The sequence below is a fragment of the Phoca vitulina genome, unplaced genomic scaffold (assembly GCF_004348235.1).
Source record: "Phoca vitulina isolate PV1807 unplaced genomic scaffold, GSC_HSeal_1.0 scaffold5, whole genome shotgun sequence".
Lineage (NCBI taxonomy): Eukaryota > Metazoa > Chordata > Mammalia > Carnivora > Phocidae > Phoca > Phoca vitulina.
This window is the reverse complement of record NW_022589708.1, coordinates 887065-908520: the sequence shown is the minus strand read 5'-3', so window position 1 is coordinate 908520 and position 21456 is coordinate 887065. Positions and strand designations below refer to the sequence as shown.

The following is a 21456-nucleotide window of genomic DNA, read 5'->3' as shown; positions in this document are numbered from 1 at the left end:
CCGCAGCGGACCCCCGGACTCCCGCGGCCGGCCCAGGACGGAGCGCGCCCCCGCAGCGGACCCCCGGACTCCCGCGGCCGGCCCAGGACGGAGCGCGCCCCCGCAGCGGCCCGGAGTTCTCTGAACTCCTGCGGCCGGCCTAGCACCGAGCCTGGGAACCAGGGTTTCCCTCGCCTCGCAGCTTCCTCGCTGGCTGCCCAGCCCGAACCAGGCAGGTTGGCAGGCAGGGTGTGGGGAGTGTGGCTGCCGTGGAGCCCCCACTCCTGGCAATGAAGCTCAAGTGACAAACAGACCTTCCGTGCCAAAGAACTGAAGCAGCTCCGAAGACAGTTCTCTGTGGGGCGGCCACACGGCTGTGAAGGGGGATCGTGGCTCCTCGCTGTGTGTCCACGCAGAAAGCCTACTCCGGATGAAAGCTGATGCCTGTGTGTGCATTCACCTGGAAGGCCTTTGCCGTGACTGAACCCGACTGGTGTGAACAGCTGGAGCGGGGGGAGCACCGAGAGCCAGCAGCGCCCCTGCCATCGCCCCCTGAAACCTGAGGCAGGAGGACGCGTGGACAGCCCTGGCTTTGTTATGTAATGTGTGCAGCCCGCAGAGCGTTTCCGGACTGCGTCATTTACACTTGCTCCGTGTAATTCTGACTTTCATTTAAACCCAGAGAGGCTTCCTCACTATGTTCGCAGATTTGGAAATCAGCAATTCAAGTTGGCGCCTCGGGCGTGCGCTTCTTCCCTCCGCGGGGACTGGCTGGCGCCGCACAATTGGCTTGGATGCGGAGTTACCCGACGGAAGCGGACCTCCCGGCTCCCCACTGTGACTCAGGCCCGTGCGCTGGGCTGAGGCAGGACGCAGTTGTCGTTCCACAGCGACGTGCCGTTCTCTCGACCACAGATGTTGCTGTTGCAAGCAGCCATTTCTTGCCTCCCGTTTCCAACAGATGCTTGTGAGCCTGCGGACGCCTCGGGGATTTTCTCCCAAAAGTGTAGCAATGCCATCAAGAGCGATTTTATAACGTGGACACACAGGGGGACCTCAGATGCCAGGACTGAGGTGACGTACGGATCATAAAACTTGTTTTGGAGGGTTTAGCCAGCTGGTCAACCCAGAAAGGACCATGATTGGTGACAGAGCTCCGGGAACGGGGTCTGCCGGGGTCTTTGCGCCGTGAGATGGCTGGTGTGGGGCTGGGAGTGTGAGCAGCACACAGGAGGTCATCTGTCCGTCTTTAGATAAGAGCACGTTCTGGAAATTGCCCGGGCAAGGCTCATGGAAATGCTGCAGTCTGCTCAGATGCTTACTTGGCATGCGTTCCACCATGCAGGGTGGAAGCCGCCCCAGGATTATAGGAGTGTAAGGCTTTCTCAGAGCTTACACGAAAGCCCGTGAGCCTGCTGCACATGCTAACTGCAGATCTCTCTCCCCGTTTCAGCTTACAAGATGCTGGCATTGGATTCATCCTGGTCATAGACCGAAGGCAGGACAAATGGACCTCGGTGAAGGCATCAATCCTGCGAATAGCAGTAAGTGTTGGTGCCCGGGCTCTGTGACACCTCTGCTCATCCCCTGGGCCAGGTGACAGCACTGTTTCTGTCCTAGCCACCCGTCTGCCGGGGGACAGCTGGTGTTCTGCCGGCCCGCGCTGCACGGTGCACCAGCCCCTGTGGCCTGAGGCAGGGCCAGGGGCCACGTGGGAGCCCACATCCCGCGGGGCTGCTGGAGCCACTGGAGTGTGTGCATGTATGTGCATGTGTGTGTGCACATGTGTGTGCATGCATGTGCATGTGTGTGTGCGTGTGTGTGCATGTGTGTGCGTGCGTGTGCATGTGTGTGTTCTAAATGGGTTCACTCTTAGCAGGCTTGTTATCATTTAAAAACAGTCCCACCAGCTGGTTTATTCTGACCACTGAGTATGGGCGGTGCTGAGGATCGAACGTGTGTTTGCTCTTAAATGGAGCACACGGTCCTGAATTAACAGGACGTCCGATGTCGTACAGAGACTCTTCAGGCTACAAGTTTGAAATTGTATTGAACAGCTTTTCCTAATTGACTTTTTCTTTTCCAAAACGGCTGTTTACCCTTTAGTTCTCCAACAACCCAGACACCTCGACCTTCCTTGGTACCCATGCCCGCAGCCAGGGACCCCCGCGGCCACCTTTCATGCGCAGAAGGGCAGCTGCTCTGCAGATCCTGTGTGGCTGTTTTTAGCCTGCAGTGATAATTCAGGAGGGAAGAGTTAAGTCAGCAGCTTCTGCCCTGCCCACGAGCTCCATGTGGAGCATGTCACCCACACTCACTCACGACAGCAGGGGGACCCGGAGCAACCGTGGCCGGGCTCATTGGCCAGGACAGCTCTGCTGCTCCCAAGCATTTCTTAAACACCTAACCCCCAGGTAAAATCCTGCTAACCTCTTGCTCGGTCTTGAGTTCAAACCATCTTTGGTTGCTGACCAGAGAGGCGGCTGTGCTAGGGCTCTGGGTGGAACGGAAGAATCGCTTCCTCCCCTGCAGATCGCCTCACTCTCCGTCCTAACAGCAGTTAGAGGCTTGCTGTCTGCTCTCTTACACCTGCATCGGTTCGGCGCAAACCTGGCCCTGGGCTGATGGGTCCCACCTTTGTCTTTCCGAAAAATATCTCCCTGCACCACCCAGTACGTGTCCCGCTCCTCGTCCCCACCCCCCACACGCGTGTCCCGCTCCTCGTCCCCACCCCAGACACGTGTCCCGCTCCTCACCCCAACCCCCACACGCATGTCCCCCTTCTCATCCCCACCCCCCCAAACACATGTCCTGCTCCTCGTCCCCACCCCCCACACACGTGTCCCGCTCCTCGTCCCCACCCCCCACACGCGTGTCCCGCTCCTCGTCCCCACCCCCACACGCGTGTCCCACTCCTCATCCCCACCCCCCACACGCGTGTCCCGCTCCTCGTCCCCACCCCCCACACGCGTGTCCCACTCCTCGTCCCCACCCCACACACGTGTCCCGCTCCTCACCCCAACCCCCACACGCATGTCCCCCTTCTCATCCCCACCCCCCCAAACACGTCCCGCTCCTCGTCCCCACCCCCCACATGCATGTCCCACTCCTCATCCCCACCCCACACACGTGTCCCACTCCTCACCCCAACCCCCACACGCATGTCCCGCTTCTCGTCCCCACCCCCCCAAACATGTGTCCCGCTCCTCGTCCCCACCCCACACGCGTGTCCTGCTCCTCACCCCAACCCCCACACGCATGTCCCACTTCTCGTCCCCACCCCCCCAAAACATGTGTCCTGCTCCTCGTCCCCACCCCCCACACGTGTGTTCTGCTCCTCGTCCCCACACCCCACACGCGGGTCCCACTCCTCATCCCCCATCTCCCACACGCAGGTCCCGCTCCTCGGCCCCACTCCCGACACGCGGGTCCTGCTCCTCGTCCCCCATCTCCCACACGCGGGTCCCGCTCCTCGGCCCCACCCCCCACACGCAGGTCCCGCTCCTCGGCCCCACTCCCCACACGCGGGTCCCGCTCCTCGTCCCCCATCTCCCACACGCGGGTCCCGCTCCTCGGCCACACCCCCACACACGTGTCCCGTTCCTCATCCCCACCCCCCACATACGTGTCCTGCTCCTCGTCTACACCCCCCACATGGGTTTCCTGCTCCTGGTCTACACCCCTCACACACTTCCTGTGCTGTCATTTATTTGAAACAAATCAAAGCACTTTGAAATGTTTCAAAAGAAGTAGATGTGATAAAATTAGCTTTTGCTTTAAAATCCTGTGAAGCCTACAAAGAACTTTGATATGCCATGAGCAGTTAACAGCCAATGTGTCCATTTCATTGTTTCAAATTTTAAAATCAGTTTGCATGTGACCTCACATGGCAAGCTAAATTAAGAATTAAACTGTAAGAACCACTGGGTCAGATACACAATAGACTTAAAAATATTCCTTAAATCACTACATTAGTCCTGGGTTCAGTACCAAGTTGTTCCCAGTCAAGTATGTCATTGTTTCAGAAGGTAACACCGTTATAATAACAATGTTTTTCAAATTTAAATACTCTCTCCAGGTCTTCTACGTTTATCTAGCCCTGACCTAACGCGCGCTCAGGCGCGTCATCATGTGGCGGTCACGGGCGTCTCCTCGTCTGCACACACGCCTGTCCCAGGTGGGACCTCGTCCCGGCACCGCAGGGATCCCCTGCTCCGGGGTCCTCTGCTCCTCTTTCTCCCCGGCCTCCCCGCCTCCCCATCTCCCCACAGCGCAGTGCTCCGTGTGGCCTCCCGCTCTGGCAGGCCCCGCCACTCCTGCCTACACATCTCTCGTTCCTGGAAGTCCGGCCCGTCTAGCCGCGGCAGGCACCCAGCCCAGGCCCCGGGCGCGATGGGTTCTCCCTGCGTGTGTCTTGAGGCCTCGGTCACTCCTGGTAAGACACAGGAGCGTCCCCAAATACAGGATAGGTTTTTAAGACAGAGATAGATTATTTTTAAGAGCTGAAGCAGCCGGCGAGTGCCCCCTGCCGTTGAGCCGCGTGGCCCGGGACAGAGCTGCGGGCGCCGGGGCGCAGGGCCCCCTCCCGCCAACGGCCATCCCGGTCTCCTCGGTCACTGCCTTCGTGACCAGGTGGATTCTAAAGTGCGCCGGCTCATCTTTAAAACTTTGTTTTGTGAAAATCAAAACTGAAATGTTGGTGTTTGAGTTTTAATGTTTGCACAAATTTGTACACAATAAAAACAATAAGGTTTTAGAATCTCTTTTTTCCCGTAAGTTTTGAGGTTCCCCGGTACTGGTTTGGAAACCCCAGAAGTTAACATTTTCCCCACATACTTGTCACAAATTTTCTTCAACTCCTATTCTTTTTATTACGTGAATTTACTGATCCCATGAACGCCCAAAAATCTGTGCATGCATTTAGCACGTTTACTGAGACTCGGTTATGTGCCCGGTCCTGGGCAGGCATTGGGGCGTGGGAGACGTAGCGGGGAGTAAGCGAGAAGGTCCAGCCCGGTGGGGTGCAGACAGCTGGCAGATGCTGTGATGTGGGCTGTGAGCTGCAAACACGCAGGGGTGCCTGAGGCGGCACCGGGCAGCCCTGCGGGGAGGTCAGGAGGCTGCGAGCCAGGTCCCATTGCCCTGTGTGCGTGCCATCGCTGAGCCAGGGTGTCCGGGGTGAGGCCTCCACCATGGCTCTGCGGTGGGACGGGAGGTGGGAATGGAGCTGGCACGCTTGTCCCCATGCAGGAGAGCGGGCTGGGGACGGAGTTGACCCACTGACGCTGTCAACTGGGGCTGTGGACCCAGACCACCAGCTTCGGTGGGCCCGTGCTTCTGTCTGGGGGGCTCTGGGGAAGCCCCCACCTGGCACCAGCCCGGCCAGCGCCCTTGAGAGGGGTTGTGCCCCTGCGCCGGTGCTGCCCCGTGGATGGCCCCCCCTGAGCGCCTAGGCCACAGTTGGTGGCAAGCTGGTGGCACAAGGGCTCCCTGGGTCTCCAGATGTGCTTGGCCACCCGAGTGCGATGCGGCACGTACATACAGGTGGTAATTTGGGGGCTGTTTTTAGCCACCAATGTGCCAGCTCCTGAGCGGAGCCCTGTTCATGGCGAGGCGTTTCTGTTCGGAAGCTTTCAGCTTGGCTTGCAGGAGAAAAATAAGGGGCCCAAGTCCAGAGTCCCCCAAATCAGGCTTGCCGTGTCTCCTGCGTCAGCTCCGGCGGGGGCATCGGGGGCGATGGGCGCGCTCGCCTGTCCCAGTCGTGCTCATAGCTGGCGAACAAAGGGGCAAACCAGGAGCCGCGGTGCTGAGGCTGCGCCCGTCCCGTCTGCACTGTCCACGGATGAAGGTGTCTTTTGGAAAATACCCAAGCATACTCCTCTGGGGCTCCGTTTCCCATTTTAGCCACTTGCACTACACATGTGCATGCGAGTGTGGTTGTGAGCACCTGGGGATTTGTACCGGAGTGTACATATGACCTGAGTCAAGCTCATCTGTGTCCCAGAGCATGCTGTTGAAGAAGGTTCCAGCTGAAGGCGCTTTCAGTCTGCGTGGGGCAGGGCCGTGGCTCCTGCCTGTGAGGCTAGTGCCGCCCGCGTGTGCAGGAAAGGTAGGACGTGAAGTGTCCAGGGGTGCAGGGCCTTTAGGTCTCCCAGTAAATACTCCAACGTGGCAAATAATCTTGCTTTAAACAAGCTAACGAGTTCCTACCATGTGCCGCTTACTAGAGTCTAAGCACGAAGTGCTGAGCACCGATGGAGGTGAGGACAGGAGCAGTGTGAGCACCAGGAGGGCCTCTTGGTGGAGGTGACCCTGGATGCACAGGAGCCTCTAGGATGTTTATCCAGAAACCACTTCACTCTCTTTCTGTCTCCAGATGACCTTTGTGTGGCCATCACGCTGTGCGTGTTCCTAAGTCGGAAAGTAAACAATATCACTTGACCTTACAAAACCTGTTGCAACCCTTCTGTGATCACGGAGGAATTTTGCAGCCCTCATCCCAAATCCTTCTTCCAGTTCCCTGTTTGTACAGTAAAACGTTAACGGTATTTTCCCAGCTCTTAGCACATACAGTTGATTCCAACCCAGAGAAAGTTTAGTTACTGTTCTTTGTGTTCGAAATATGTGTTTGTGTAGATCATTAACGCCTTGTCACGCGGCCAGGATCTTACGGCTACTCTCGTCCGTGGAAGATTCGGGAAGTTAGAGAATCGGAAAGACCAGAGCAGAGGGAAGGCAGGAGAGGGGGTGTTTCCCGCCTCCGCCAGCTGACGGAGCTGTGGCCCCCGTGGCCTGCGGAGTTAATCTACGGGAAATCTCAGGAGGACAGGCGCAGTCCCCTCTTCTAAGTCCCAGCTCTTGTCCTCACATCACAGCAGCCGAGAGGAGCAAACGAGGGGGATAAAACGGTACTGGAATTTAGAAGGGATGACTCATTGTCGCCTCCAAGGGGGCTTTCCTTAAATAGTAGGTGGCCAGCTTCACGGGTGCAGCCGGCTCGCGGACAGCTGGGCCAGAACCTGCCCCGGAACCTGCCCGTGGGGCCTCCCACCTTCAGCGCTGCTCCTCTCACTCTTTCCTTTCCGCTCAAAGGAGCCCAACCGCGAGGGCGCCCCCGCGTGGTCGGGAGCGAGGATGGGCGCCCTGCTCCGGGGGCTGCTCCAGTCCCATCCCCTGCCGGCCTCGCCGTGGGTGCCTGGCGCGGTTTGCTAGCACACGGGTGCCCTCGGGGTGCCCCAGGCCCGGCTGCGACCCAGCGGGTGCACCTGGCCCCGTGATGAGCCTGATGAGCCATAACTCAGCACCCCGCTGCCCACGTCCTGTCCCGGGCTGCAGGGGCCGCGCAGGTGCGTCAGGGACCCCGGGGGTGGGGGGGCCGAGTGTGAGCACCGCCCTGGGGGCTCTGGGGACGATGGAGCCCGCAGGTGTGGGGGCCCTCCCGCAGAACCCCAGGGCACAGGGCCGGGGACGCAGCCCCGAGTCACCAGGAAGCGGTGGAGATTCAAACCCCAAGACAGCACAGGGGCATCCGCAGACGTGGCGGGGAGCGCGTGGTGGCCCGCGAGCGGCAGCCGGGATGGGGCCCCAGGACGGTCACCAGCCATCGGCGGCCTTGGGTCAGGGGCACGTGCGGCAGAGACGCAGGGATGGGAACCGCGTGTTTGGGGGGCAAACCTGAGGAGAGGCAGGGGGCAGGTAGGTGTCCTTGTGCAGTGAGGCCCTCGGGAGCGGGGGCGCTGGGTGCGGGGAGGGGCGGAGGTCAGCGAGGCCGCTGCAGGCCGGGCTCTGGACTCTGGTTTGTTTGCAGGGTGCGGAAGTCTCTGGAAGGTTTGCTCAGGACGGGGTCGTGATGCAGCTGACGCCCCACAGGGGTCCCAGTGGCACTTGGTGGGGAATAAGCTCAGGGCAGCTGTCGGGGGGGCGGGGCAGCGGAGCTTGCTTGGGGAAGGAGCCCGGGGCAGGAGCTGGAGGGACAGTGCACAGGCTCTGGGACTGGCTGTGGGGCCCCAGAGGAAGGCGCAGGCAGGAGAGCCCGGGGTGTGGCCTGAGCACTGACTGGTGCCGGCGAGGTGCCGGCCTGGGGCACCCCGGTGCCCACGGGTCCAGCTTTTCCTGGCTTTTCTTCTGTTCCAGGGACTTGCTGTAACGTGGACATCAGGCCTGGCTTCAGAGGCCCCGGGGGCTCGCTCAGGGCAGATCCAGCCTTGGGGCTTTGGGGGTGAGGCCAGGACCCCACCGGCAGCTATTCTGACCTGGGTGACCCTGAGGCCTGGGGGTCAGGAGCAGAGCTGTCCCGGGGCCCCTGCTCCTACGGCACCGGCTTCTCCCAGGAGCTCCAGCCCGTGAGACCCACTGGACCAGACGCTCGAGGGGGCCCCAGGGCTGAGGGCCATCCAGGGGCGGCACCTGCTTAGTGGCGGTGCCCACGCAGGGAGGGGGCCGCACCAGGCAGTGACTGCTTCCCGGGAAGGAAGTGGCCCGGCGCACACATGCCGTCGAGGTCCTGCTGCCAGGGCCTCACGAAGACTGGCAGGTGTGTCTCTGTTCCCGAGGACGCCTGCCGGGACGGGGCGGGCCAGGGGGAGAAGGCCAGGAGCCTGGGGCTCACGTGTGCCAGTCCTGCCGAGAGCAGGGTGGATGTGAGGGGCCCCGGGGTGTGGCCGCAGCCAGAGCGTCCATCGGCGGGTGGACGGTGAAGACGCTGAGACGCTCGGGTGTGTGAGCTGCGGAGAGCGCGGCGGGCACAGCTTCCCAGCAGGCTCTCTGGGCAAGCTGGGGTCTCCCGCCCCGCTCCGTGCTGCTCTGTCCGTTTCGGGCTGTGCCGATCTTTGCTATATATCATGTTTCAGCTGCATTCCACCCAGTTACCCAGAAATCAAACTCAGTTCCTTCAGAATGTCTTCTTTTAGGAATGGGCTCTCCCCGGAAATCAGCATCTAGAGATAATCGGCGCCTAGAATAGTCTCTTACTAAATATCTGTCATGCCTCGTTTTTGAGGGTTCGTGCAAGGACGGCACGCTGCGTGTGCGTTACGAGTGTGCGTTGGGAAGGCACTTTTTGTCCCTGTGTTACAAATGGGGAAACAGGCACAGGGAGGTAAGTTGCCCGAGGTCATGCACCTTGTAAGCAGAACTGGTAGCCGAATATATTCATGTAACTGTATCTAAAGGCGTGTCCACTGGGGTGTGAGCTTTCTTCTATCTTTGTTTTAGGAATACATCTATGTGTCTCTATGGCTCTGTTTTTATTTGACAAGTGTCTTGGTTCCCTGGGGCTGTCCTCCCAAAGCGCCCACAGAGTGGGGGGCTGGAAACGCCTGAGCCACTGCCCCACGGTCTGGAGCTGGAGGTCTGAGGTTGGTCCTGGGGCCGCGAGACAGAAGCTGTCCCTTCCCCCACTTCTGAAGGTTTCTGGCGATCCCTGGCACTCCTTGGCTGGTAGACGTGTCCCCTGTCTTCACACGCGGCGTCTCCCTGGGTGTCCATGCCCAAGAGTCTCCCTTCCATAAGGACCAGGCAGATAGGCTTAGGGGCCTCAGTAATGACCTCACGTAAACTTGGTCGGCTCTGTAAAGACCGTGTCTCCAAATCACATCCTGAGGCACTGGGGTTTGGACTTGACGTGTGAATTTGGGGGGATGCCATGCAGCCTGGAACAAGTGTCATAAGCTTTTGATTTTACAGTTGATAACCCACATCGCGTGCTTGCCCCGGCAGCGTGACCTTCTCCTTTTCTTTTAAGAAGAAGGCTGTCTCTACAGAGCCTGGTGTCAGCAGCTTCTGTTCCGGCATGACGTCCTCCCCGTCCGGACCACGCCATCAGCTGCAGGCGTGCGAGGACCCCGCGCCCAGACACACGTCTGCCCACGGCCCTTCTGTTCTCTTGCAGGCGTCCTTCCCGGCAAACCTCCAGCTCGTCCTGGTTCTGCGCCCAACGGGGTTTTTCCAAAGGACTCTCTCTGACCTCGCGTTCAAATTCAATAGAGATGACTTCAAGATGAAGGTGCCGGTGAGTACGTCCTGGTCGCTCTGCAGGGCGGACTGAGTGGGAGTCACTGCACTCTGGGCCCGCGCTCGATAACGGAAACTCTCAGGGCGCACCCCCGGGGGGCGGGCGCACAGACCGCGCGGACCCGTCGGGAACTGCTGGTCCTCTCACTCGGCCCTTCCCTCCTTTCCGCTCCCGGGAAGTGCGTGTCCACACTGTGCCTCGGACGGGTACGGGTCGCTGTGGAGGTGCAGGGGCGGTGTGAGAGCCGCGAGTCTAGAACATTCTCGCCGAGCGAGGGTCAGGCCGAAGAACAAGAGAGCCCAGCAGGCTGAGAGTGAGGAACAACCAGGCTCTGCCGGTGCCGGGGACGAGCCAGGGGCCAGGGGGACGGGGCCAGTGTCCCCAGGCCTGCAGAGGGAGCGTCCAGCGGGTGGGGGGCCCTGCCTCATCTCCTGCCCCGCGGCCCCGGCGGCCCCAAGAGGGCACTCCCTGCCGCCAGCCCCCATGCTTGAGAACACAAGGCCGCGTAGGGTCCCTTACACAGGTGCCGCCAGGACGCCTGTTCCCGTGAAGCCTGCTCGAGTCTTGCCAGCTCCTCTGGGAGCAGCATGGGGCAGGGGGCCGCCAGGCAGCAGCCCCCCCAGGTGCATTTGTTCTCCGGGAAATCACTTGTTCTCTGTTGCAAAGAGGACGAGGACGTACAGGGCCAGTCCCAGGAGCCTCGTAAGCGCCCCACAGTATCTACCAGATCGCTTCGGCCAACCTGAGGGCCCGTGGGGGTGGTCGTCTGTGAGGTCTGTACCCGCTGCTCGGTGGACAAGATGCCGGGCGCTCTGCACAGGCAGGGGACGTGAGTGGGGTGTCCCCGGCTCGAGAGCAAGTTGCACTCGGCAGCCCTAAACCGTGGGCTTCAGGGTCTTGGGGACACCAGTGCGCTCACTGTTTGTAGGCCTGGATGCCTTTATTTCTGATGGCCCGTTTCCTGGGGATGGGCAAGGACAAAACCACCGAGACACGCTCACAGTGGTGTCCCAGCAGGAAAGCCACCAGTGCCCAGCCTCCTGCAGCCTCGTGACACCCGGGTGTCCGGCCTTGCCCTACAAGGGGCAAGTGAACCTCGTTAGCAACAGGTCTCAACACAGACGCATCCGAGGAGACCAGACGGGGTCTGTCCTAAGGGTGGTGGTCTCCCCTGCAAGTGGCACTATTGGGCCAAATCAGTGAGTTCTCAAAATCATCGCTGGCTCTTCAGTGTGCTGATCCATTTTAGATAACCCTTTAAAAGCATAGAAAACATCCTCTCAAGAATGCCGTTGTTAAAATGCGTTCATTTTAGCAACGTGTCCGGTGTCGGTGCTGTGTGCTGCCTCGTGCTGGACAGAGAACATTAAGAGAAACGGTCCCTACGCCTTCTCTGTCACGACTAAACGTACGCGGAGCACGTGCAGGGTTTAGCTGAGACGCAGAAGTCACGAGGAAGGTGGCCAGGCCTTGGTCATGCGGGTGGAGAGACGGGGCTTTCTGCTGGAGGGACAGAGTCCTCTCTGCTGAGCCCGCTGCCCACCTCTGGGACGTTTCAGCCTCTTCTGCTTGAAGGCCGTGTGGCTCACGGGATCTCAGCGGCCTGTGGACAGTTTGGGCCGCATTATCCTCTGTGGTGGGGCTGACCTGCAGGGGTGGGATTCAGCAGCACCCCCACATCGTGACGATCAGAAACGTCTCCAGATGGCGTCAGGCATCCCCTGGGGACAGAACCTCCTGGGCGATTAAACCAATACGGCGTTCAATAATACACAAGATGGTGTCTGATACCATTTGGCCTAAACCTCTCAAGACCTGTTTCGTAGCGTCTGTCCGACGGCTTGCCAAGCAAAGGCTGTGTCTTTACCCAGAACTCATGGACAGAATGTCCCGGAAAGGGCAAGAGAGATAGACAAGCCTGTGTGCAGTGCTTCCTGGGTCCCACGGAAGGGCACCTGTGATGAGCCCACCGGGTTTCCGTGGGCATAGGGACAAAACGATGTCTTTTCGAGTCAGAGTGCTGCTCGGTTGCCGCCAGGAGCTCCCCCGCCTGGGAGCCAAGCGCACCTGTGGGACGCCCGGTGCTAGCTGTGTGCCCAGCTCTTGTCGGGGCTCGAACGCCTGCCTTCGATGCCGAGATCAGTCATCGCAGGCCCATTTCACGCTGGGGCACAGAGAGAAGGTCGACCAGCCCGGAAGTGGTAGAGCCGGGAGTTAAGCCAGGGTCCAAAGCCAGACGCCTCCTGCCCGCGCGGCCGCCATTAGGGACCGGCGGGAGAGCGTCGCTCCTGGTCCGCCGGGCGGTCTCTTTATGGGGGCGGCTTCTTTCCTCCTCCAGGTCATAATGCTGAGCTCAGTACCAGAATTACACGGTTACATCGACAAGTCCCAGCTGACCGAGGACCTGGGCGGGACCCTGGATTATAGCCATACCAGGTGGCTGTGTCACCGCACAGTGAGTCCTCCGGGCCACCCGCACGCGGCGTGCCCTGTGGGTCCCCCTAATCCCGACTTGATTGGCTGAATGGCTTTTGCATGACAATGCTGCCTTTTCCAAAGACATGTTCCCAATAACCTCAGTTCTGTTCCCCAAGAATGAGGAGATGGTCTCAGTGGACCTCAGTCATCTAAAGAAACAACATGAGTAATAAGTTCGGGAGTGGTTTTCTCTGGGCTCAGAGACAGAACAGAAAGGAAAGCCCCTGGGTGGGGGAGAGACGGAGCACAGAGTGACTCTAGCTGATGAGATCCCGCGTAGACGGTGCCCGGTACGCTTCTGGAGGAGTTGTGGGGCTCAGGAGCTGGCTGGGCCCTGCCCTGCCCCCGCCCCGAGCATGGCCGTGCGCTCCGCACCGGACGCCTGCTTTCCGGGCAGCAGGAGGACGCACGCGTGCACGGCTCGGTGAGGGTGTTGTCCTTCTTCCCGAGGCGATTGAAGGTTTCGCCCTCATGGTGAAGCAGACAGCGCAGATCCTACAGTCCTTCGGGACCGAGCTGGCCGAAACGGAGCTGCCCAACGACGTGCAGTCGACGAGCTCGGTGCTCTGCGCGCATACGGAGAAGAAGGACAGAGTGAAGGTACGCGTGGCTCTGTGCGGGACGGGGACGGGGACGGGCATCGGGCAAGACCAAGCTGAGGCCACGTCACAGGTGCGTTTTGGTGCCAGTGAGCCGGCGAGCTCTCCGAGGACGGAAACGTGCTCCTTGAAAGCGGCCTGAGTGCCGCGGGGTCTGAGAGCAGCCTCCCTCTGAGCAGCTCCTGGGCGTCCGGACGGCCGGGCCACTGGCCATGAGCTTCTGCTGCTTGTTAGCACAAGCAGGGCAGGATGTCTGCCCACGGTTCCCAGACAGCAGGTGGGGGACTGTGGGCTGACCCAGGGGACTGCATCGGTCTGTAAGCCAGCCAGCCACACTCCCGGGGAGCCTGAGCTGGGTGGGGTGTGGCTTGGGGTCAGGGCTGGCCCCACCCCCAGAAGCCCACACTCCCTTCGCTCCTGGCAGTGAGGACACCGTGGAAGCAGGCACCTAGAGGCCTGGTTTCCTGTTGGTGTCTTCCCTGCTCCCGCTTCCCCAGGCGACCGTAGCCCTAGCCGTGCCCTGGCCACAGCAGAGGAGTCTCCGGACACCTGCCGTCCTTCGGCAGCTCTAAGGGGGAGGCGGGAGTGAGCCCGGGGTGCCAGGCACGCGCTGTCCCCACAGGAGGACATGAGGTCGGCACTGGACGAGGGGCAGAGCATCCTGGAGAACATCAGGGAGCCGCTGGCCAAGGGCGGGGAGCAGAGCCTAAACCAGGACCAGCTGGATAACCAGACCACTGTGCAGAGGTGAGGCCCGGGCTGAGGCCAGAGCAACAGAGGACACAGGGGCCCCCAGGTCCTCATCCTAACGGGAAGCAAGGGGACTGCGAGTCCTTACCGCTGACACGCTTGTCTTCCAAACCCCAAAGAAAGCAGCTGTTCCGGGGAGGAAGCTGTCTTAGAGCGAAGGTTCTTTTCTGCCAGCCTGGGGGATGCTTAAGGGAGCTGGTGCTGACCGGTCCTGCAGGCTGTGGGGCCCTAACGCTTCCGCGCCCACCTGTCTCCGCCCACCGGGCTGGCTTGTGCCTTCGAGACCCAGGGATGCTGTCCTTCCTGGAAAGAGGACAACGTGCACATCCTCTTTGAGATCCAGCCGCCTGGCAGTGCTGTGCGGACTGGCCCCAGCACCCCGGAACACCCACAGCCCCACGCATAGGCCCGGTCCTTGGCGGGGGACGAGGCGTGCACGGGAACCCAGCAGCCGGACGGCCTGCGGGCGACACCCAGCCCACCGCGGGCTGACCCAGGCACAGACCCAGGCGGACTCTTACACGCAGTTTACACGGCCGGGGTGCTGTGCCGGGGATGGGGGGCGGCCTCAGGGGGCCCCATGCAGGTGTGGAGTCATGAACAGAGGGGGCTGGAGCTGACCCCAGTGCTGACGGGCTAACACCCATGGGCGTCTGGCAGGCGTTCTGACCTGGGAGCGGGGTCAGTGAATGGTGGCGGCTCACTGCACCCTTCATCCCCGAACTTAAAAGTGAGAAGCCCAGACCGCTGCCCTCTCAGCTGGTAACACGCTCAGCCCAGCCCTTTGCCGTGGGCTCCCGGTGGGCGTTGGCGTGGCCCAGTGCAATGAGGTGTGCGGGCGGCGGCCCGGCGGGGTCGCCCCTGCTGTGCCTCTCCCGCGGGCACACTGGCCCTGCGAATCCTGCGTCCAGTGCCGGAGAGAGGTGGCGAGGGTGTGGGCAGGCCATGGAGCTGGAGCCCGGAGCCCGCACCGCACGCCCCGCACCCACGCAGACAGAGCCTCTCCTCTCCCCAGGCTCCTGGCCCAGCTGAGCGAGACCGAGGCTGCCTTCGATGAGTTCTGGGCAAAGCATCAGCAGAAACTCCAACAGTGTCTGCAGCTCCGGCATTTTGAGCAGGACTTTCGAGAGGTGAGTGGCCGGAGTGGGGGCAGCTGGCCGTGGGCGCAGGAAGCCGGTGAGGCGGCCCAGATCCACCCGCCGCTTTGGGCCAAGCTGCCCAGGTCTCTGTCCACCACGCGGAGCTGCGAGACCCAGTGGGACCAGACCTTGAAGCGTGTGGCCAGTGAGTCGTTGCCCACGGCAGGTTCCACTCTCTGCTGTGGGCGTGCGCCTCCCTGCGTTCCTCGTGGCCGAGTCCAGGAGCCATCTGGACGCTCCCTCGCCCAGTCTGCATCTGTCCTGTGCCTGCTCGCGCGTCCCAGGTGCACAGAACTGAGAGCAACAGTCGTGCTGGGCTCCGAAGCACAGGGATTGTGGGGGTGACGCGCCGGGGTGACACGCAGGGGTGACGCGTGGCGGTGACACGTGGGGGTGACGCATGGCGGTGACACGAGGGGCTGACACGCAGCCGTGGGGTCTGGTCTCGACAGGACTCAACAGAAGCCATTGATCACTTATTTATGCACGTGAGCGTGCTGAGCCGTCCATGTGCCCTCGTCCTGCCCCATGATGTTTCTCCTGGTCCTTCTGGTCAAGGTGGGGTGGGGGGGTCCCAAATGCACAAGAAGTAAGTAACGACCCCAAGTCCAGCGCGAACGCCGTCCCAAGGCCGTGGGTAAGGGCCAGGGGAGCAGAAGCAAGTGTTCCGGTCCCCCCAGAGTCCTGAAATGTCACCGTTTCGGGAACACGGGATTGGTTCAGTAGCACTGAGCACGTGCGGGAGCTCCGCGCGCAGGGGACCAGCCTCCCTGGTTGGGACCAGAGAGGTAACCCCACCTGTGCGAACGGCACACCGTGGGAGCAGAGAAGATGGCCCTGCCTGACTTCCTCCGGGGGCGCTGAGGAGGGCCCACCAGACACGACAGACGACACTTGCGGATAGTTGTAGATTTGCGGGCAGTTGTGGAAGAATCCAGCCAGACCTCACCTACCCTTCAGCCAGCTGCCGCCAGAACCACGCGGTCAGCACACGGAACATCCCACCCCAACACAGACCCGCGTTTCCCTCTTGTAGACACCATTCCCTCCCACCCTATCCACCCACCCCTGCCCTCCTGAACCCACGTCCCCTCCTGCCCCTCCCTTTGCCCTGCTGAGCCCCCACCCCTCCCCCTGCTGAACCCCTCCCCAGCCATCCTTCCCCTCCTGAACCCCTGGCAACCACTGATCTGCTCTGTTTCCATATGCTGTCATTTCAAGAATGTTCTAGAACGGGGTCATAAATAGGTAGCCTTCTGGGCCTGGCTCTCTTCATGCTGCAGAATCAATGCAGGTGTTGCAAGTTCACTCTTGTTACTGCTGAATAATTAGGGTTCTGGGGTGCGGGGAGGCCACGGTTTAACCCTTCACATGTTCTCGTTTTGAGAAAGTCCAGTTTATCAATTTTTTCTTTTAAGGATCATACTTTTGGCGTCCATCCTAAATCCTGGATCCCAAGTATGTTCTCCTGGGCTTTTCTTGCTAAAAGTCTTACAGTTTTAGGTTTAAGCCCTGATCCATTTTGAGTTAGCTCTTGTGCGGGGTGAGAATCAGGTCACGGTTCAGTTTTTAGTCTCTCTGGGTGTCCGTCCAGGGGCTCTGGCAGCGTTTGTCACAAAGGATTCCTGTTCTCCGTTGGACTGCTTTCCCCCTTTTGTCAAAAGTCAGTGAGGCATATCCATTTGGGTCTGCTTCCAGGTGTGCGTCCCATCCGTCCGTTCGACCCCACACAGTCTTGCTGGTTGGGGCCGTGCACTAAGTCTTGAAATCAGGTGGACCGTTCCTCCCACCGCCTCTTTCCCCAAATCGTTTTAGGTTCTCCAGTTCCTTTGCCTTTCCGCAAAAAACAATCTTTCTAGATCTATAAAGTTTTGCTGCTGTTTTGATAGGAACTGTACTAAATCTATATTTGGGGGAGAGTCAACATCTTTCCTACAATGAGTCTTGCAGTCAATCAACACAACATGTCTGTCACACCTTTTACTTAGATCTTTCTCATCAATGTTCTGCAGTTTTCAGCAAACCAGTTTAGTATGTGTTCTGTTTGATTTACACTCAAGTATTTCATTTTTAAGCAACTGTAGACGGTGTTTTTAATTTTGGTGTCCATGTATTCATTGCTATACCTAGAAATACAACTGATTTTTGTATGTTTATCTTGCTTCCTAAAACCTTGCTGAACTCACTCACTCTGTTAGTTGTTTTGTAGAGTTTGGGAGATTTTCTGCATAGATGATGAGGTCTCGTGCAAACAGGGACAGCTTGATTCTTTCCTTTTCCATCTGTAAGTCTCTGGGTTGTTTGTGTTTTTATGCGTGCGTGCATGCATTTCGCCATCTTGCACTGGCTACGTGGTGAGAGTGCACATCCTTGCCTTGTTCCCGGTCTTAGAAGGAAGGCGTTGTTCTCACCACCATGACAGCCGTCCGGTAGGCTGTAAGACTTCTGAGGATGTGTCCCTCTGCCCTGTTTCCTGAGAAGGACCTGGCTCCTCTCTCCTCCCTCCTTCCTGCTTTGGGCCGTGTCTCCATAGCTGACATGGGCCCGGGCCTTCCTGCCCCTCCTGTGTTTCAGGTCAAAGCCTCCTTAGACACACTGGCCCAGAAGATAGCAACCTTCACCGATGTGGGCAACAGCCTGGCGCACGCAGAGCACCTCCTGAAGGACCTCACCAGCTTTGAGGAGAAGTCGAGCGTAAGGCCTGGGACGTGGGCTGGTGTGGGCAGGGGACAGCCTGCGGGTGGTGCTCATGACACCATGGCATCACTTAGGAAGGCACGGGAAGGGGGCTCTCTCGCCATCGGGGGGGGACGTCACGAGTGGAGGCCGCACGGCCCCAGCCACCGACCCCTCCCAGTCTCACCCCCACCCCCACGGATCCCTCCCAGAAACGGCACGCTGCTCGCGCTCACAACCTAAGCTGAGCCGTGTGCCTGGGCGGCTGTCCCCACAGGCCTCTGTGGAGCGGGCCCGCGCCCTGGCCCTGGAGGGCGAGAAGCTCATTGACGGCAAGCACTACGCTGTGGACTCCATCCGCCCCAAGTGCCGCGAGCTCCAGCACCTCTGTGAGAGGTCCGCGGCCGAGGTGGAGAGGCGGAGGGGGCTGCTCAGCAAGTCCCTGGAGCTGCATGGCCTCCTGGAAGCAGTAAGACCCCCGTCCCCCCCTCCTGCTCCTGCGTGGCCCGCTCTCTCCCCACGGACCGCAGGCACGGGCTGGAAGCTGGCCCACGCCCTGCGGTCTGTGGGCCTCTCTTGAGCCCAGCCAGTCACGGCTGCCGTTTTCTAGAATTCCCTTGCCACAAGGACCAAAGCCGGCTAATTCCCTGCACTCTCTCTGCGTGAACAAGTCCGTCCGGGCAGTGTGCGTGGCTTCCGGGCGCCGCACAGCCGAGCCCAGAGATTCAGAGCGTGGCGGTGGCCGGCGGCGGGTGGGGCGGCCAGCGGGGCCCGGGCAGAGCATGCCTACCAGACACGCCAAGACACGGCCTCTGACGGCGGCCCCTCTCCCTGCCCCAGTCCATGAGGTGGTGTGATGAGGGGATCTACCTGCTAGCCTCGCAGCCTGTGGACAAGTGCCAGTCCCAGGACGGCGCAGAGGCGGCCCTGCAGGAAATCGAGAAATTCCTGGAGACCGGTGCAGAAAATAAGATCCAGGAGCTCAATAAAATTTACCAGGACTACGAGTCCATCCTCACCAAAGACCTGATGGTAAGCGGAGCCGGGCCCTGTGCTGACGGCGGGAAGTCGCTCCGGGGTGTGTGGAAGAATCCCGGCTTGACCTCTTAGAGCATCCTGGGCGGTCATGGGGCTCAGCGTCCCTTCCCGCAGCATCTCCCTCCCAGGGCAGTCTCCCTGCCCCCAGGGTCCTGCGAGGAGCAGCCCCTGCTGGGGGCCCCCTCCTGCAAGTCCTGCTGCATACGGCCCTGGCCCGGTGCCCCACTCCCGCCCAGCCGGCTGTCCACACTCTTCCTCCAGGGGCCTGCAGACCTGTGGCGGCCTCTCAGCCTCCAGTCCCCCATCCCACGGGGGTCCCACCTCTTCCGACCGCAGCAAGGGCAGGAGTGCGGGATTGCTGTGTGGCCGCCATGGGGCTGTGTCCCAAGCTCAACGGAGGGTGTGCTTCTGAAATTGGTGGTGTCTCTTGCTCACGAGTTCGTATACCCTGTCCCTTCAGGAGCACGTGCAGAAAGTCTTCCAGAAGCAAGAGGGCATGGAGGAGATGTTCTACCGGAGACAGGCAAGCCTGAAGAAGCTGGCAGCCAAGCAGACGCGGCCCGTGCAGCCCGTGGCCCCCCGGCCAGAGGCGCTCACAAAATCGCCCTGCCCCTCCCCAGGTATGTGCGTCGCCGTCCTTCCAGGCCACGGTGGGCCCTTGTCAATAAAGTTTTATCGGCATGCGGCCGGTGTGTGCCATCCACCAGCCGCCAAGGGGCTCTTCCCTGACTCCAGTCTCTGCCCCAGCCTATCTTCCTCAGTGCTCTTGCCAAAATAGTTCTCCGACCGCAGCCCAAAGCCCCCAGCGGCCCCGGTCTCTCGTGTTTCCCTCCTCGGAGGCCGAGCAGGTGGCCACACCATTTCCCAGAGCCCCTTCTGCGGCAGCATCTGCCTGCCATCCACCTCAGGGATTTGGCGAGTGTGTTGTAAGCTGGTGAGACCCTGGAGAGCCGGCTTCCCCCTCCACAGCATGTGGCATCCGTCAGAGGAGACCTTACCCCCCAGCCCAGTGGTGTCCGGGTCCCACGTGTGTGTGCACGGGCTCCATGTTCCCTCCCCGGGCTCCCACCCGCCACCTCTGCTCCACGTTTCCTCTGCTTTCCTCCCCGTCCTGCGTGGGCAGGGGGCTTGCTCCTGTTCCTACAACCGGACCGCTCCCAGGTGTCGTAGTTCCCCTCCAGGCAGTGAGATACGAAGCCACACCTCCCTTCTTCATTTCTTTCCAAACCAGGCAGCCGGAGAGGCTCTGAGAACAGTTCTGAGGGCAGCGCGCTCCGGAGAGGGCCCTACAGGAGGGCCAAGGTGAGGCCGCCGTCCAGGCCGCCCCCCCACAGCGGCTCTCCTCGCAGTCCCGCCCCGCCTGTGCCGTGGGACCTCCGATCCCTCCCCAGCGGGAGTGAGGTTGGGCTCCTCGGAGTCAGGACGTAGGGCTGCACCTTCTCGTGTCTGAACGCTCGATGCACCACATGCTCTTCTCTCCGCAGAGCGAGATGAGTGAGAGCCGGCAGGGCCGGAGCAGCTCCACGGGGGATGAGGAGGAAAGCCTGGCCATCTTGCGGAGGTGAGTGGCTCTGGTCCAGAGACGGCAAGTGCAACCGTCTCAGATCTCAGCCTTTGGCCACGGGGAGTCTGAACATCAGCAGGCCCGAGTTGGTGGGATCTGTCAGTGTCCACCGCAAAGCGGGCGTCAGGGAGCACACACACGGGCGTGCGCCACGCTGCGTGCAGGCGGGCATGCGTCTGTCCATTTGGCGAGTCCACATCCAGAGCCAAGACAAAGCTGGTTTTTCCTAGAAAAGCCTTTTGTCCCTGGATCGGCAGGCAGGATTTTGATGATTTGAAATGGCTTGTGTCCCCCCTTCCTCAAGCCCCAGGTGACGAGCCTGTGTGATTCCCCAGAGACGGGTGTGTAGCAGTGCTCCCCACCCCTGACGGCCCCCGGCTCCTCCTTGTGCCGCGCCCGCGGGCTGGTGCCGCTTCTTTCTTGACCCCCTCCTCTCCCCCTCCACGCCCACCCCCGCTCTGGGGGTCTTCTGTCTGTACCCCTTCCTGCCCTAACCCCTCTCTGCTCACAGGCATGTGATGAACGAGCTCTTGGACACGGAGCGGGTCTACGTGGAGGAGCTGCTCTGTGTCCTGGAGGTGAGCCTGTGCCAGGGGTGGCGGGGGCACCCCGGGAGCCTGTTAGCTGGCTCACCCCACACACAGAGCATGAGAGGAGGGTGGCAGCTTTACTCAGACGGCCCTAAGCTGGAAACAACTCACGTGTCCATCAGTGGGACCAGGGACAAGGAGACGTAGGTGCATCTGCACAGGGACCTACTCCAGCAGCGAGGAAGAGAGTGTGGCTGACCCGGAGTGTGGCTGACCCGGAGCGTGGCTGACCCGGAGTGTGGCTGACCCCGAGAGCGTGGCTGACCCGGAGTGTGGCTGACCCCGAGCGTGGCTGACCCCGGGAATGTGGCTGACCCGGAGTGTGGCTGACCCCGAGAGCGTGGCTGACCCCGAGTGTGGCTGACCCGGAGTGTGGCTGACCCCGAGAGCGTGGCTGACCCCGGGAACGTGGCTGACCTGGAGTGTGGCTGACCTGGGAGCGTGGCTGACCCCAAGCGTGGCTGACCCGGAGCGTGGCTGACCCCGGGAACGTGGCTGACCTGGAGCGTGGCTGACCCCGGGAACGTGGCTGACCTGGAGTGTGGCTGACCTGGGAGCGTGGCTGACCCCGGGAATGTGGCTGACCTGGAGTGTGGCTGACCCCGGGCGTGGCTGACCCCAGGAACGTGGC

The 21456-nt window shown here is 60.9% G+C and overlaps 1 protein-coding gene across 10 annotated transcripts in view; it reads left to right on the top strand.

Moving 5' to 3' along the window:
* Positions 1-21456, top strand: part of MCF2L (MCF.2 cell line derived transforming sequence like) — a 144139-nt gene that overhangs the window by 107250 nt on the left and 15433 nt on the right. For 9 of the 10 annotated variants that reach the window (XM_032402585.1, XM_032402583.1, XM_032402578.1 and 6 more), the window contains 13 exons: positions 1433-1523; positions 9869-9988; positions 12330-12446; positions 12920-13069; positions 13691-13815; positions 14834-14948; positions 17532-17651; positions 17911-18102; positions 18474-18665; positions 19132-19291; positions 19903-19973; positions 20156-20232; positions 20747-20813. In XM_032402585.1, coding sequence (XP_032258476.1) covers positions 1433-1523; positions 9869-9988; positions 12330-12446; positions 12920-13069; positions 13691-13815; positions 14834-14948; positions 17532-17651; positions 17911-18102; positions 18474-18665; positions 19132-19291; positions 19903-19973; positions 20156-20232; positions 20747-20813 — 1597 coding nt within the window. Of the gene's footprint in view, positions 1-291; positions 1054-1432; positions 1524-9868; positions 9989-12329; positions 12447-12919; positions 13070-13690; positions 13816-14833; positions 14949-17531; positions 17652-17910; positions 18103-18473; positions 18666-19131; positions 19292-19902; positions 19974-20155; positions 20233-20746; positions 20814-21456 lie in introns of those variants that run through there. The other variant, XM_032402588.1, reaches the window with a different exon arrangement.